The 18412-nt window shown below is 40.7% G+C and overlaps 1 protein-coding gene across 2 annotated transcripts in view; it reads left to right on the forward strand.

The window, feature by feature from the left end:
• The window catches only part of SLC25A13 (solute carrier family 25 member 13), a 222051-nt gene that overhangs the window by 80021 nt on the left and 123618 nt on the right, over window positions 1-18412 (forward strand). The window contains exon 4 of one of the 2 annotated variants that reach the window (XM_012558304.2): window positions 10754-10869. The exons of the other annotated variant lie outside the window; for it this stretch is intronic. Within the exon in view, the coding sequence (XP_012413758.1) occupies window positions 10754-10869 (116 nt within the window). The remainder of the gene's footprint in view (window positions 1-10753; window positions 10870-18412) is intronic. 2 annotated transcript variants of the gene reach the window in all.

Here is an 18412-nt window from a genome sequence, read left to right on the forward strand (position 1 = left end):
ACATAGCCAAAGATATACCATTTCAAAAATTTCTACATGCACAGTTCAGTGACATTGACTACGCTCTTCCAATTGTGCTGTTATTCTCACTTAAGATGAAAGCTTACAGAACAAAATAGTTTCTCATTTAACAGTTACTACACATGTTGCCTTATGACAATGGTTAACAATCTGACAACACATCAACAATATCCTTACTCAACCTTGGGTTCCCTATCACCAGCTTCCTTGTCCCCTTCTACCTTCTGGCCCTTGTCACTGGACTGCTGTACCTCGTTAGTCTCATTTGGTTTTTTGGGGCTGTCCACTCCCAAGCTGAATGGTGAACCTCAGAGATAACTTCACCACTGAGCTAAAAGGGTGTCTGGGGGCCATACTCTTGGGGTTTCTCCAGTCTTCTTAGGCCAGTAAATCTGGTCTTTTTTTTGTGAGTTAGAATTATGTTCTACATCCTTCTCCAGCTCTGTCCAGAACCCTCTAGAACAGAGCAGATTCTTATGTGCATTTGCTTCAACTTTCATAGCCGCAGAGCTGGCCTAGAGATAAGAGGTAGGAAGGAGGTGAAAGGGACCACATGGGGTGTGAGCCACTGCCGAGTGAGAATAAGCAACAGCAGGAAGGAAGAAAACTGGAGGTTATCCACCTTGGATAACCAGAAGTTAGTATGATTCTTTCAGAGTGTCTCTTTTTTTTTTTTTTTTTTCAGTTTTGCGTTTTTTTACCCTCCCACCTCTTATTCATTCTTTCTTCCATTACCCAAGTTTAGGTCCGTGCTGTTTTGTTTTCTATAAATTTTAATTTTTCTTATTACAGAAATAATATAACGTGTATTATTGAAAAGATTAGAAAATATAGGCAAGCAAAAAGAAAAAAAAAACTTAAAATTTTGACAGTTTAATCACTTAGAGATACCCACTGCTAACATTTTGGTGTGCATCCTTCAGACTGCGTGTGTGTGCAAAATAGAATTGTTCTATACATACCTTGTGTAACTATATCTTTTACTTGGTACCACAAATTTGCTTTATAATCATTTTTAATGGTTGGATAGTATTGTGTGTGTGAATGCTCCTTTATTTATTACTAGTCTCCTATCATTGTATATTGAGGTTGTTTTCACTGTTATCAACAATGCTGCATGAACATCCTGTGGCAAGAAGTTTGTACACATTCATAATTATTTCTATAGATAAAATCCAAGTGGGATTGCAGTGTCAAAGTATATGTAGTTGTGTGCTATCTAATCTAGTTTGACTCATAGTAACCCTGTGAGACAGTGTAAAATGGCCCCATAGGGTTTCCTAGGCTGTAATCTTTATGGGAGCAGATCACCAGCTCTTTTCTCCCATGGGGTTGCTGGTGGGTTGGAACTGCCAGTCTTTTGGTTAGCAGCCAAGCACTTAACCAGTGCACCACCAGGGCTCTTCTCAAATAGTATAGACACTCTTAAGACTCTTGGCTGTGTTGTAAAGTAGTCCTGTGGAGATCATAGCACTCTACATTGCCATCTCCTTGGTATAAACCAAAAAAAAAAAACCAAATCCATTGCCACTGAATTGATTCCAACTCATAGTGACCCTGTAGGACAGAGTAGAAATGCCCCATAGAGTTTCCAAGGAGCACCTGGTGGATTCGAACTGCCGACCTTTTGGTGAGCAGCTGTAGCTCTTAACCACTACGCCACTAGGGTTTCCCCTTGGTATAAGGAGCCCTTCTTTCTCTCTCAGGTCTTTATGGCCTCTTTCCTGGATTCTCCCCAGCTCCAGTCTTTTCCCCTTCCAATTCATTTACCACTCCTCTGCCAGATCAAACTTTCTGAAGCACAAGTTGATCATGTTACTAAAAAATGCAGACCTTTGCCTACATTGAGGGCCCTTCACAATCAGGAGGGGATCACCAGACTTTCCGTTGCTCTTGCCTTCACTCCAGCAGACCTGCACTTTTTATGACTCTTCATCTCTGGTCTTCCTTCCTTGGCTTCTGGCCCACCTGCTACCCCACTGGACCACCAGTTCTGGGAGCAGAGATTACATTCTTGATCAGTGTAATTCCAGCACTGGCCTGTGCCCAGAACACAGAGCAGGCACTGAGCCCACACTGTGGTTGGTGTACACTCTCCTTCCCTTACCTCTATCTTTACTTGATCTTCTCTTCCCTGAGTCAAGACTGATCTCATGTTCACTTGATCACAGCTTCACTCTGATGTCATGTGTTCCTAATTTCAGTAAGACTTTCCCCATCTCCTTTCTCTCAATCTAGCAATAGTCTTTCCTTCCTTTGAACCTACTGAACAGTATATCTCTAGTTCTCTTGTTACTTGCCACTTTTCCCGTTATGGACTGAATTGTGTCCTGGAATAAAAATGACATGTGGACGTCAGACCTCCTCATCTAACTTCAGAGAGAGGAGAGAGAATCACCACGTCTAACTTCAGAGAGAGGAGAGAGAATCACCATCAGCATCAGCTCAAGGCTCATTCCTATAAGGTGGAGGTCAGACATACCACCACCCTCCAATGGGTTTTACCAATTCTGACACCAGCCATCCCTCCAATGGCACTCTCTACTTACCTGCTGGACTTGCTAATTTGTTGCAATGGCCACAAAGAACTCACAGACCATTTATGAGGTTTATTTGGGAAGTAACAGGTACACTTCAGGATACAGTTCTTTGATCAGGAGAGCTTCTTCCTCAGTCATGCCCACAGGCAGGCCTCTGCCACTGGACCCTGCTTGATCTTGGGCCCTCGTGCTTGACCTGGGGCAAGTGCTCTTCAGCTCCACTGATAAGTGCCCAGAGGCACACCATTCCACCAGCAAACCTTGGGCCCAAAGATACTCAGGGGCACCATATACCTTATTTGCATGGTCCCCCCCCCCCCACCAAGGGCTACAAGCACCTTATTTGCATAATCCTACCCAATCATTTTGTGGAAGTCACAAAGACCATGGCTAGAAGGGTCATGTCAAGTAACTTACTGTACCAGACCCCCAAAAAGATGTGTTGAAATCCTAACCTCCAGTACTTGTGAACATGACCTTTGGAAATTGAGTCTTTGAAGATGTTATCAGTTTAACAAGAGGTTATACTGGAGTAGAGTGGGTCTTAATTCTACAAACCAAAAAGAGGAGAAGATACACAGGGACAGGTTAATGCAGGAAGGATGCCATGTGATGCTGCAGCTGTAAGCCAAGGACTACCTGGCTCAAATGGTTAAATACTTGACTGCTAACTGAAAGGTTAGTGGTTTGAACTTCCCTAGTGGCTCCTTGGGAAAAAGACCTGGAAACTTGCTTTTGTAAAGATTGTAGCCAAGGAAACTTTATGGGGCAGTTCTTCTCTGTCACATGGCGTTGCTTTGAGTTGAAAATGACTCAGTGGCACCTAACTAACATCAGAAGCTTGAGGCATTGGTGGTTCAGGGGTAGAATTCTCGCCTTCCATGTAGGAGACCTGAGTTTGGTTCCCAGCTAGTGCACCTCATGCGCAGTCACCGCCTGCCTGTCACTGGGGACTTAAGTGTTGCTGTGATGCTGAACAGACCAAGATGGACTAGGAGGAAAGGCCTGGAAATCTACTTTTGAAAATCAGCCATTGAAAATCCTATGAATGACAGTGGTCAGATCTGCGACTGGTTATGAGGATAGCGCCGGACCAGGCAACATTCTGCTCCATTGTGCATGGGGTTGCTATGAGGAGGAGGCTGACTAGATGGCAACTAACAACAACACCAGAAGCTAGGAAAGAGGCACGAAATAGTTTCTCTTAGAGCTTTCAGAAGGAATCAATGCAATTTCCTTGAGGCCAGCCAACTTTGGACCTCTAGTCTCCAAAAAAACCTAAAAAGCAAACCCGTTGCTGTCTAGTCTCCAGAACTGTGATAATAAACTTCTGTTCTTCTTCTTTTTTTTTTTTAGTAAAGCAAAAAGAAAGTTTTATTCGGCATATATTCAAAAGGACAGAAGTGGAAAACGGACAACCGTGCTGCCCGAGCCATGTCTGTCCAAGTTCAAGGAAATATCACCGAACAGACAAAAGTGGGAAAACGGACAAGCATGCTGCTACAGCCATGTCTGCCCGAGTCCAGAGAATATTACAGAATAGACAAGAATGGGAAAATGGACAAGCATGCTGCCACAGCCATGTCTGCCCGAGTCCAAAGACCATTACAGAATCATCAGTATATATTAAGATTACAAATGGGCAAAACCATTGAAAGCTTAGCCTTTTCAGATTGGCTAGAAACTGTGATCCTACATTTTGAATTGTCTTTCTTAACAATTATTGGTACAGGTTTCAGTAACTACAGTCAGGAGGGTCTTCACTGGTCCAACAAATGTCTATTCACTAAATGCTAATAGGAAAAGATAAGAGTAGAAAGTCTTTTTGTGTTCTGTTTGATTGGCTTTATGTGAACTTTTCCCTAAAAGATATTTGCCAAGATTATCTTAGCTATTGTCTTTATACCTCAGGGCCCAGTTGATGTGTTCTTGTGAGTCCTTGTGAGCCCAGCTCCAGCAGGGTCACATTCTCTATGCTCAAGAAGAGGGAATAATAACTCCAATATTATTTCCTAAATCATTCCCTCCTTTTGATCAGAGAATGGAGATAACACATCGATGATCAATACCTGGACATAGTCGAGATTCTAGATGGTGGCCACTGCAGGCTCTTAAACTCACGGTGCTGGCTTTCCACCAGATACCATGTGGTTCTTCACCAGGATCTTAAGAGCGATGTTCTCATCAATCACATTGCCTTAGTGAGTAGACTCAATGTACATCAGCATTTTAGCCCGAGTAAACTTCTGTTTGTATGTTGTTGCTATTGTGTGCCATCAAATCGAATCCGACTCATAGCAACCCTATAGGACAGAGTAAAACTTCCCCACAGGGTTTCCTAAAAGACTGTAGTCTTTATGGGAGCAGATCGCCTGTTCTTTCTCCTGCAGAGCAGCTGGTAGGTTCAAGCCACAACCTTTCGGTTAGCAGTCGAGCGCTTAACCATTGCGCCACCAGGGCTCCCAATCTGCAGTATTTGTCATGGCAGCCCTAGGAAACAAAAAACCTTCAGATTCTTTTAAGCACAGTATGCAGGTGCAGTTGACTTTTAGCTTTTATCCCGTGTGTTTTTTTCCCTTTGGCATAGTGTTTTATAGTGGTAGGCAGCACTTGAACTGTTTAGGCTGGACTTTAAAAGAGTTGTAAAGTGGCTGATGTTATAAATGGCTTCCAGAATGAGAAGAGTAGTTCTAGTAATTTGGAAAACAAAAATAACTTTCTTAAAGAGTCTCTGGTAGCATGAGAATCATGAAAGAGTAGTTAGATGCCTTGTTGTTAGTTGCCGTCAAGTCATCCGTGGACTCATGGTGGCTCGTGCACAGTGGAACGGGATGCTGCCCAGTCCTGTTGTGATCCGTAGGGTTTTCACTGGCTGATTTTCAGAAGTAGATCACCAGGCCTTTTTAGTCTGTCTTAGTTTGAAGGTTGTGCTGAAACCGGTTCAGCGTCATAGCAACACATAAGCATCCACTGACAGACTGGTAGTGGCTGTGCACGAGGTATGTTGGCTGGGAATTGAACCCTGGTCTCCTACACGAAAGGTAAGAATTCTACCCCTGAACCACCAGTGCTCTCCGTTATCTCTGAGTGGCACTGGCCTATGAAAATGTGACCTCTGGATTTGCGTCCATGTTAGTTGATGCAAGTGACTATTAGTGTGAAATACTGCTCCTTAGATACTAGTTACAGAGTTAATGAGAATCCTGTGATTTTCTTTTGAAGAGCATCTATCATTGTCAAAGAGGATGGGGTTGGAAAAGGAACTAAGTGAGCTCACCAGCCAACTCTGAACTTGATTGAACTTGTATTCTTTGTTGTAACTTATGCTAATACCCATTAAATCTGTAAAGCAAGACTAAAGTACTGTTTATACTAAAATATATATAAATGTTTTTAGATACCGTGTTGTAAATGACTATAGTACTATGTAATTATTCTAGATAGCCTTCTAGTCAGATTACCTTGAAAATCCAAATGATCTTGATGAATAGTGATACATTATGATTTCATGATTCAATCTATATACCTCCTACATAGATGTATAATACTTGTATCTAACAGGATTACCAAATTACATACCTTTCTGGTTTCAGTAAAAAAAGAAAATAAGTTGCTGTCTAGTAGATTCCGACTCATAGCAACCCTGTAGGACAGATTAGAACTGCCCCATAGGGTTTCCAAGGCTGTAAATCTTTATGGAAGCAGACTGCCTGCCACATCTTTTTCCTGTGGATCAGCTAGTGGGTTCCAACCACCAGCCTCTCGGTTGGCAGCCGAACGCTTTAACCACTGTGCCACCAGGGCTGCTTGTTATCAGTAACGTGCCTAAAATACTAGAGTATTCACTGACCAGTTATGATTACAAAAACCGCATTGGCATTGCCAGGGGAGAATTTGTTCGCGCACAGATATCGTCCTCAGATTTCTTGTACTGTTTTGAGAGAGGCAAGATGTCCTCTTTATTGCATTTGAAGCCTTTCTTTATTTAGACAGTTTTTAAAAAATGTCCTCTATCTAGATAATGCACTGTGTGATTCTCCTTTAACTGTGCTGGGGTAGTTTAACAAATATGATTGTTTCCTGCCTTAGCAGACAGCCAGCAAATTAAACTAGTGAGCTCAGGGTGGCTGCATGGTTGTTTGGCCTGCTCAGAGGTGGGGGTCGGGTGTGTGGAGTGGGGCAAGAAGAAAGCCTCTGTCCTGTTTTAGCTGTCTGGGGTGTGGTGAGGTGGAGGTGAAAGGCTCTCCTTTATTAAAGTATTTCTCAAGAGGAAATTGAAACATCCCTCAATGGAATGTTTCTGGGTAGGTTCATCGACAGCTTTAAGCCATCTTTTCTTTTTTTCCTATGATTTTTTTTTTAATTTTGTTATTGTTGAGAATATATACAGCAAAACATACAGCAATTCAACAGTTTCTACACATACAATTTAGTGACATTGATCATATTCTTCGGGTTGTGCAACCATTCTCATCCTCCTTTTCTGAGTTGTTCCTCCCCCAGTGACATAAATTCACTGCTCCCTAAGGTTCCTATCTAATCTTTTGAGTTGCTATTGTGAATTCATCCCTTACAGATAATTCTTAAAAGAGCACAATGCTCAAGGCAGACCTTTTTTTACTAGTTAAGCTAAAGTGGTTTTGTTTTAAGAAGATTTCCGGGTATATTTTTGATTTAAGGTTTAAAGATTAATTCAGGGCAATAATTTCAGGGATTCATCTACCCTCCATGGCTCCAGGAAGTCTGGAGTCCATAAGAATTTGAAATTCTGTTTTGCATTTTTCCCCTTTTGATCAGAGTTCTACTATAGAATCTTTGATCAAAACATTCAGTAATGGTAGCCGGGCACCATCCAGTTCTTTTGGTCTCATAGCAAAGGAGTCAGTTGTTCATGGAAGCAATTAGCCACACATTCCATATCCTCTTCCTATTCCTGACTCTCCTTCCTCAGGTGAATAGAGACCTGTTGATGTGTTTCGGATGGCTACTTTCAGGCATTTAAGACTCCAGGCACTATGCAGTGAATGAGGAGGTAGAACAAAAGCACCAAACACATTTATTAGGCCAATTAACTAGGATGTCCCATGAAACCATGACCCTAAACCTCCAAAGGAACTAGATCTCATGAGGGGTTTGGTTGTACATAAGCAGCCTCAGCATCTATTTTTGTGTGTCATCATTGTAAATATCACACAACTGATGGACAATAATTACAATAATCAGCTGTGCAACCCTACCCTTAATCAATGTGATTTTTCCATCTCTGTTAACCCTCCTTAAGCCATCTTTAAAGACTTCAAGGTCTGTGTTTTCAATCTTGACCTGTCTCCCGAGTTTCATACTAGTCCTTTTGGCTTCTTGCTGGACACCATCATTTGAAGATCCCACTGGAATCTCAGCTTTAACAGGGTCAGAATTGCTCTCATGCTTGCACAAGTCCCTTTCAGCTTTTTTTTTTTTATTCTTTATCTTTGGTGGTGGTATCATCATTCTACCAGTTAACCACATTAGAAGTCTTGGAGGCATCCTGGCCTCTTTTTTTGCCCTCAGCCTTCCACATCTGGTCATAACCAAGTTTTGTCATTCCCGCCTTTACTGTACTTCTCCAGTCTTTCCTCTTTATTCATTCCTGGTGCTTTCAATCTGGCTTAGGCCCCTGCTACCCCAAATCTAGTCTTTCCTCTTCTAAATTCCTCTTCCACACCCATCCTTTACCTAAAACAAAGATCTGAACCCAGCAGTTATTAATGTAAAAACCTTCAGTGACTTCTCACTGCCTACAAATAAGTCTAGATAGATTCTTGAGTTTGTTGTTTAAGGTCCTGCAGAGGTGGCTGACATTCTGGCTCAAGCCAATCTGTTACTCCTTATGTCCTACTAGATACAGGCTTACCAACTCCTGCATTCTTCCCTGCACACAGCACACCCCATTTGTTTTTTCCTCTATACTTTGTTCTGCTCTTTCCTCAATGCAAAAGGTCCTCTCTCTCCCCTTCCCTCCTCTTTCCATCTTCTCACACCAGTTGGAATTCTGCTCAGGTCAAATGGAAACCAGGATACCTGGTTTTCATGGTAAAATGCCACAAACCAACTGTGTCACCTCAGTTGAAATTGACTCGACAGCAATGGGTTTTTTAAATAAGTCACTGTACTTTTCCAGCCTTAGATTCCTCCAGAGTAAATCAAGAAGGGTGTAGTAGATAATCTCTATATCTTTTCAACTTTAAAATTTGTTTTTTAAATGCCACGCATCCACGTAGCATCTTTTCAACTTTCAAATTTGTTCTTTGAATGCCATGCATCCACGTAGCCCTCTACCATTCTTTAAACAGAATAAATTACTCCTTCTTTTTGTTTGGTTCCTTAGTATTTTATTTCTTCTTTTATGTTTGACATTTAACTCTTGCGTTCTGGTAGTTATATATGCAATGACTATCTCCCCCGCCTCCTCCCCACTTCCAGATAGTAAGCTCCTTGAGGCCAGCCAAGAATGTTTGACTCATGTTTGCATCCCTTCATAGCCCCACCTACCCTTGGTCTTACCTACATGTAGATTCTCAGTGAGAGAGATGCTGTGGTAGAGGGTAAAATGTCCTGGGCAGCTCTTCTCCTGTAACACATGCTGTTCCTGAGCATTCCCATGCATGGGAAGGAAGGGTTTGGGGTGGTGAATAATACAGAGATACTGTACTGAACACACCGTGTGATTTTTCCTTTCTTTTTGGCATTATTGTAATCAGGAGACATCCTGGACAACAGCTAAGTTAACATTATAACACTCATTTTGTATACAAATGTGTTCTCTCTTTAAGATGTTTAGAAGTAGTGAACTGTTCTATAAAACATACGGAAACATGTTTTGAAAACATTCCTGGTTCTTCCTCTCTCCACATCCTCCAGAGACTTGGATTTTCTCACGGTATCATTTAGATATTTGGACATTTAATATACAAAGTAGTGGCAAGGAATATTTTTAGGAAAGCATTTATGGACCTGTTTACTCCTTGGAAATCAAAGCACCTTTGGCCTGTCATGCTCTTCCTGAAGCGTAAATTTGATTATGTTGTTACCTTCCTTAGAGACTTCCAGTCATTCCTTGCTTCCGAGAGAAGAATGACCAGGCTTTTACCTTCAGGACCATCTCTGCTCCTATATTTCTATCTCATTCCACACTGCTCTCTTTTCTGCACTCTGCTGTGCAGACAAAATCAGTTCCTCACTATTTTCCTTATGTACTTCTTAGCTTTCTCGCATCTGCCTTTCTGCAGGTGTTTCTCCTGCCCAAATGCCTTCCCTTCTATGTCCATTACTGCATACCTGGATTTTATTCATTTTCAAGACCGGTTCAAATTCCATCGCTGCCGCAAAGATTTCTTTGATTTCCTACCAGAATTCTGCTATAATTGTATTGGTCCTTGTCTTATGATTTGTCTTTCCCGTATGCTGCTATTTCTAAACTAGTATTATCTGCCTTACCAGACTGTAAGTTCCTTGGGGGTCATGTTTCATGGCGTTTTATCTGTATTTTTCCCCTCTCCCTCTGTAATAACCCTGGTTCAGTTTACATGTGGTCAATAGATATTAGTAATGAATGAATATCTGTGAACTGTTTTTACATGGTATATAAAGGTATTGATGAATGACAAAGCTGCTCTATTTTGCTGTTACACAGTCATATCTTTATCTAAAGCATCTAAGCTTTAATTCTAGAATTCAACAACATGCCTGAAGAAAGATTGAGGTCTGAAGCATAAATGATATGTTGGACAGAACAGTTACATTTAAAGTGATAATGCATTCAGCGTGTCACCTTATCCTAAAATCTGCCATGTCTTTTAGATTCTGTACATTGTTATTTTAGTCCACTGTATGTAAATAAGGAGCCCTGGTGGTGCAGTGGTTAAGAGCTTGGCTGCTAACCAGAAGGTTGACAGTTCAAATCTACCAGCTGCTCCTTGGATACCCTGTGGGGCAGTTCTAATCTGTCCTATAGCATCCCTGTGAGTCTGAGTCGACTCAACAGCAATGGGTATATGTAAAAGGAAATTCTAAGTCTTTGTAAGTGTTTTCAAATTTAAATTTTATTTTTTGACAGTGACGTTTTATGTCTTTTCTTTTTAGTGTGTATTTTGATATGCCTTTATTTTCCACAAATTACTAACTTTATGCATTGTCCTTGTTCTATGTTGCAGATTAATATCCTTTCAAGAATTTGTAGCCTTTGAATCTGTCCTGTGTACCCCTGATGCTTTGTTCATGGTGGCCTTTCAGCTATTTGACAAAGCTGGCAAAGGAGAAGTCACTTTTGGTAAGGGACGTGAGTGTGTGTGCGCACCTATGTAAGCGTGGACTTCTATGAACTTTTTTTCCACCAAGAATGGAGTGTATGGAGATGCTTTTAAGAAGTAACCGTATCCCTCTTAACAAAGATGGCTGCATGTTTTGGTGTTTCAGTTTGAATGTCTTCCTATTTGAAAAAATAATTTCCTGGCTTAGTAGATTCAATATTCTGGTTTGATTTTTAGATGGGGGAGGGTGTGGCATGACTCTTCACAGTTATTTAATGTGAGAGCCGAACAGGACTTCAGTCCACTCCCTTTACAATCACTAGAGCCTTCCCCCTTGTAGAACAAAAAGTGAACACACTGCTGGAGAACAGTTACTTATGTACCTAATGCTGCTTGTCCTTACCCTGTCCTCGTGTTGAATGCAGAGGCACCACACAAGATGATGGTTCCAGGTGGCACAGGAAAAACCTTGTTTTTCTGAACATTATGCTCCCCCATAGCTGTGTTGACATTGCCTGCTATGCTGCTGCCTTTCTTTATTTGGAAAGGCAGAAATGTCTTCACGGGGATTAGCTGCAAAAAACCCTGAAGTCTTTTAAGCCCTAAGAAGAAAAGGAAGATCAGGAAGTGGTAGGGCAGTGGTAAATTATTATTTATTTATTTATTTTAATAAACTGGCCACTGAAGATAATTTTTGACAGGCATGACCATGTTTCCCTTGGGTTATATATGGTGTCCAGCATATGTGGTCTGTGATAACCACATGTGAGCCAGTGATAACATTGCCTATGAAGAAGTTTAGAGTCCTTTGGGCATATGGAACCCTGGTGGCGCAGTGGTTGAGAGATTGGCTGCTAATCAAAAAGGTTGGCAGTTTGAATCCACCAGCTGCTCCTTGGAAACCCTTTAGGGCAGTTCTGCCCTGTCCTATAGGGTCACAATGAGTCAGAATTGACTCGATGGCAACCGGTTTTGACATATGGATTGTGCTTTCGGGGTGTTGGTTAATGTGCCCATTTTAAATGTCTTCGTTCAGAGTTTTCAATGCATTTGACCTCCGGGCTTATCTTATTTGATGTATTGTGGGGAAATATACAGATGTGGGGAAAATACAGATGGTGTAATGGAGCATGGATTCTGGAATTGGATACACTTAGCCACTTCCAGCACTGCTCCTTTTTCTCTGAGCCAAGTTGATTATCCTTTAGATCCTCATTTTCCTTCTCATAAGTGTGATAACTACATAGAGTATACCCAAAACAAACCCATGGCTGTCTAGTCGATTCCAACTCATAGTGATCCTATAGGACCGAGTAGAATTGCCCCATAAGGTTTCCAAGGCTGTGATCTTTACGGAAGCAGACTACCACGTCTTTCTCCCATGGAGCAACTGGTGGCTTTGAACCGCTGACCTTTCGGTTAGCAGCCAAGCACTTAACCACTGTGCCACCAGGGCTTCTCACATACGGTATAGGTAAGATAATATAGGAGATATGTTCTACCAATCCTCAAACCCACCCCTCCATGCTCATTTGACATGGCAAGATTATTTAAAGGTAGATCAGCTAGGGCAGATGCAAAAAATGATGTATTTGCCTAGTTTGGTTTCATATCATCAAGAAGCTCAGATGCTTACCTTTAAAAAATGGCGAGGATCATTTAATATTTAAAACTCCTTGGGATAATTTTAGTTTTTTTTCCCTCTATCACCTCAATCCTTTTAGCTGCCACTGTAACTACAACTTTTCAATGGAACATCAATTTCTTACTTCATTTCCAGTTTATTACTTAAAAAAATGCCCCCATTAAAATCTTCAAGTAATACATGAGCAGCTAGCTTATGGTGGCAGTGATTTTGGAAGTAGAAGCCAGTTTGATGAAAATGTTATGATAGCTTTTTCCTGGGATGAAAAAGAGAGCCTATATGTTTGCGTGTAGTTCAGTGCCAGCCAGCTGGACTGGTATTTGGGTCAGCACAGGAGCGTTCTCTCTTGTCTCCCTGCCTTCCGCAGGAAATCTGGACAGGAGGAACAGGAGAGCTGAAGAATGAGCTTCAGAGGTTTTCCTTGATCCCGATCAGTCTTCCCTTCCTGGGTGTCAAGTGGCAACAATACCAGCTGGCATCAGCCACATGACACCACTGGCCCTAGTGGAGGAAATAAATAGGAAGATTTCCTGGTGCAGGGAGAGATGTGTGCTAGTGTGTTAAAAGAATAAGTGAAAAAGCAGGCTATGAGAGATAGGAGTCATCTGTGTGTTGTAGAAAGAAGAACAGTTGGATAAGAGTTCTGTTTGCTGTTCTTACTAGCTGCTTATTGGTTGGTGGTCAGGTAATTTCAGCTTTCTGAACCTTGTTTTCCTCGTCTTTAAAATTGAGATAATATATACCTTACAGGGCTGTGTGCGGATTAAAGATCTGTTGTCTGTAAAGGTGCTGTTTGGAAAACAAAGACCTTTATAAAAATATTACTAAAAGAAATGGCTTGAGATATCGAAGAAGGGTTTCCTTTTTGTGGGTGTATGTGAGTTTCCTTTGTTCTTTGGGAAGCCCTTTGTTTTTAACTTGCAGTTTTAACCACTGGCCTATTAGCCAATGATTTGCTGACCGTCAGTCTGCTCTATGTTGAGTACTATGCCAATCCCTGAGGAATTAAGAGACAGGAAGCTCCAGTTTCTTACTTCAGAGAGCTAATATTTGGGTTTGAAAACTTCAACACACACAAAAAGCAAAGGCAAAACAATTGTGTTACATCATCAGTTGCATATGACTGTTGTAGGAGAAAGTACAGTCCCTTCTTCCAGTACCCTGCCTTCCACAGGTAATTTGTTTCCAGGTTTGACTATCTCATTGTCTTAGTCATCTAGTGCTGCTACAACAGAAATACCACAAGTGGATGGCTTTAACAAAGAGAAGTTTATTTCTTCACAGTAAAGTAGGCTAAAAGTCCAAATTCAGGGCATCAGCTCCAGGGAAAGGCTTTCTCCCTCTGTCAGCCTTCTTATCAATGTTCCCCCGGACTAGGAGCTTCTTTGCCCAGGGACCCCAGTCCAAAGGACGCACTCTGTTCCTGGCACTGCTTTCTTGATGGTACGAGGTACCCCTGTCTCACTGCTCACTTCTCTCTTTTATATCTCAGGAGATTGCCTCAGGACACAATCCAATCTTGTAGACTGAGTCCTGCCTTACTAACACAACTGCCACCCATCTTCCCTCATTAACATCATTAGAGGCAAGATTTACAATATATAGGAAAATCACACAATACCAGAAATCATGGCCCAGCCAAAATGATACACATATTTTTTGGGGGACATAATTCAATCCATGACACTCATGAAACATGCAGAGAGAATGCTTGGTGTACGTTTATGATGAACTGATGGGGTCCTCACCCTGTGGGTGGTCATAAAATGCAGTGTGGGTTTTTCTAAGCCATCAGTGGCTATTTAGGATTAAACTGAAAGAGAAATGCATAGTATACAGAAGAACAGATACCCAAATGAACAAGTAAACAACATCACGGGGGTGTGGTAGCCTAAGAAGTGTACCTTTAGAAACAAGTACCTTTAGAAGAGCTAGCAATAAATCCGTTTTCTGGGAAACCTATAAAGAAGTTTAAGACATCAAATAAAAAATTGGAGTGGACAGAAAAGAGGACTTGACCTAGTCAATCTTGGTTTCATAAAACCATAGAATTGTTCTTGCTGGGTGCTGTTGAGTTGATTTCAACTCATAGTGACCCCATATGACAGAGTAGAACTGGGTTTCCTAGGCTGTGATCTTTATGGGAGCAGATTTCCAGGTCTTTCTTCCACGGAGCCACTGGGTAGGTTTGAACAGCCAACCTTTTGGTTAGCAGCCAAGTGCTTAACCATTGCTCTACCGGGTCTCTTTTACCCATAGTATTAAGAGAATGAAAATCCAGATCTATAACTGGGCTCTCTGTCCGTATGAGGCTGTTTGATATACATCCAATGGTATTCTCTTCTCTGGTTACTTCCTGAGTTCCACATAAACCCTTCACCTAAGAACGACCCTTTCGCATTTCAGAAGGTTATTTTTGTCCGTGTGCGTGTTTGGGGGGATAAACATGGAGAGGAGAGAGGAAGGCAGCTCCTTCTTTATCTTCCAGATTTTGGCTGATTCAGTTCTGGTGCTCATGAGGTGAGCAGCTTTTTCACACCATGAGAGGTTCATCTGGGTCCTTCCCGGGGCTGCAAGGGAAGGCTTGGCGAGTGACCTCTGGAGCCCCCGTGTCCTGCAGTCTTGCATTTCATCCAGAGTGGGAGCAGTTCCTTTTTTATCTGTTTACATATTGGATTTCCACATAGAGTTTGTTTGATGCAGCAGTTCTGTAACTAGCTCAGTGTGCTCCAGTGTTTGTCAACAAGCGTTCATACCCTGACTCACACTGATTCTGATACACGATAAACAGAAATCAGAGGGAACAAGGGGCAGAAAATCAAAGGTCACATTTCAATGGAACTATGCCCAGTTTTTTCTGAGACCTTGTTTATGTTTACCATATTTTCAGGTCTGCTTCTCTCCCTGTGTTTGCTACAATGAAGAGATCTTGATTAGGCCAATTTTGTTCCTTTGCTATCTAGTTCATTATATTCTCCTGTTTCCATTGAGGGAAAACTTATCTCTAATATTCTTGCTTTCACCATGCTTTCTGATGTTGATACCAGATATTTATGAGTACATTTTGAGATATAAACAGGTATAAAATGGGATATCCATGTAAGTTGTAAATTCTATTTAATTTTTGCAGTGATGTATGTGTGGAGAAAAATATTTTGTTCTAATTGTTTTCGTTTGAATTTTTAGCTTATTTTATATGATGGTAAGGAGCCTGATGGCACAGTGGTTAAAGCCATAGGCTGCTAACCAAAAGGTCGGCAGTTCAAACCTTCAAGCCACTCTGTGGGAGAAAGATGTGACAGCCTCCTTCTATAAAGATTACAGCCTTGGAAACCCAGTGGGGGCAGTAGTGCTCTGTCCTATAGGGTCACTATGAGTCGGAATCGACTCGACCGCAGTGGATTTGGTTTATATGATACTGATTTTTTTTCTTACCTTTAATTTTTAAAGTATGCCTTTTTGAAGTATAATATGCATGCAGAAAAATGCACAAATCATAAATGAACATCTCGATGAATTTTTACACCTGTTTTGCCACCATCCAGTTAGAAAGAGAATGATACCAGCACTCCAGAGGCCTCTTCCCAGTTGTTGTCTCCCACCCTCAGTGGGAACAGCTGACGTCTGTCACCATCAGTTGGTTTTGCCTGTTTTTAAGCTTAATACAAGTGGAACATTATAGAAGGTAGTCTTTAGATCTGGCTTCTTGTTGCTCAACATCTTGTTTGTGAGAGTCATCCACCCTGTCAGGTGTATTTTTTACCTTATTCTTTTTCTTGGCTGTATGATACTATCTTAATGTATTTATTTGTTCTACTAGTGATAGCAATTTGGGACATTTCCAGTTTGGACTGCTACAAGTCGTGTGCTTTGAACGTTCTTTTACTTATTTTTTGGTACACATATATAGATATTTCTAGGAGTGGAATTGCTGGATCATAGAAAATGTGTACATTTAGCTTCAGTAGATTGTCAGTTTTCCAAAATGGTTGTAAGAGTTTACACTCAAACCAGCAGTATATGAGAGTTCCTGTTATTCCACATCTTTGCCAACACTTGATATTGTCAGTCGTTTTTCTTTTAGTGATATCTCATTATGGTTTTGATTTATATTTCCCTGATTCCTAATGATGTCGTGCAACATCTTGATATTTATTGGCCGTTTGAATATCCTCTTTAATGGCATGTACATTTTCTGGATACAAGGCCTTTGTGGGCCATATATTTCACAGATATCTTTTCCTACTCTGTGACTTGCATTTTCACTTGCTTAATGGAGTTCTGATGAACAGAAACTTTTAATTTAAATATAATGCAAATTATCAGCATTTTCCTTTATGGATAGTGCTTCTTGTGTCCTGTTTATGAAATCTTTGCCTATCTCAAGCTTAAAAGATATTCTTCTATTTTATTTTCTAGAAATTTTATTCTTTTTTTTTTTTTCAAGTTTAGATCTTCAGTTTATTTATATTTCATCTATCTATATCTATCTCCCTATCTTTTTTTTTTTTTTTTTTTTCTGGCATGGTGTGAGAGATAAGGGTCAAGATTTCCCCTCTCCTCCTATGGATATTCTGTTGATCCAGTGCCATTTATTGAAAGTATCACTTTTCCCTTTATTACAGTGGCCTTCTGCTGTAAATCAAGTGTATGTTTGTTTCTGAACTCTCTATTCTGTTTCATACTTGTCTATTCTGCACTAATCCTACATGGTCTTAATGACTACAACTTTATAATAAATCTTGGTATCTGGTAAGTCCTCCAACTTTTTTCTTCTTTTTCTTCAAGATTATCTTGGCTTTTCTTGGCTGTTTGCATTATCAAAACAATTTAGGATAAGTTGTTAATTCCCGTAAAAACCCTGATGGAAGTTTGAATGCTGTTGGCATTGAATCTGCATGGTACCTGTCTGTATATCTGCAGAGTAAATTTCTTACTCCCTTACGTGTTTTTTAAGTAATTACATAGAAGTTTATTTAATAACAAATGTCATTCTGCCTGCTTTACCACCATTTAGAAATTTTGGTCAGTGGAGACTATAAATATTGAGAGAAAAGATGTATTATTTGTCATCTAGGATGATGCTAGTGCACTTCTACCATTTTGTAACTAGATCTAATGTCAGTGGAATCAGTAGGAAGGAATCTCAGAAGGAAGGTAGCAGAAACATGAGCTGAATTTTACATTGGAGATGAAGAGTAAGATACTCTTCATGCTAGATCGAAGGTGGCAAATTTTTTCTGTAAAGGGCCCGATAGTAACTATATTAGGTATTGTAGGTCTCTGTCACAACTATTCAGCATTGCTGTTGCAGCATGAAAATAGCCATAGACAATATGTAAATGAATGGGTGTGGCTGTGACCAATAAAACTATTTACAGAAACAGCCAGTGGGCCAGTGGGTTATAGTTTGTCAACCCCTGTGCTAGGGACTGACATGGGCATATACAAATTGATGATATTAAGAGTAGGGATTAAGACAGTAGAACGGCTATATTGTTGTGATGGTTGGTAGTTTGCTGTGAGCTATGAAACAAAGAACATTCTCATTGTTTGGAATATGGTTTGGAAGATCGTATTTATTGGTTTCAATACTATTCACAAATTCTGAAAAATATGGCTCAAAATGTTTCTGTCCAGTGAAACTTTAATTTGGGAAAAAGTCAGTTATTTGAATCATCAGGGCTAGTAAATCTCATTTTTCAAACAAGTATAGATACTTAAGATTCTCTAGCGTGAGTAGACAGTGGATGTGGGTTCTCCCACACTTTGAGTGACCTTTGTTGACATCACATGGAAACCTACCCAAGAGAGCATCCAGCCATGCCCCCCATGCTGTAATGACTGCTTTTTACTTTTTTAAGTGAACTGTGGCAGCCCAAAAATACCTGATTTAAGGTGCTGTCAGCCTGTCCCTG

This window comes from Trichechus manatus, unplaced genomic scaffold (genome assembly GCF_000243295.1).
Source record: "Trichechus manatus latirostris isolate Lorelei unplaced genomic scaffold, TriManLat1.0 scaffold00156, whole genome shotgun sequence".
In the NCBI taxonomy this organism is placed as follows: Eukaryota; Metazoa; Chordata; class Mammalia; order Sirenia; family Trichechidae; genus Trichechus; species Trichechus manatus.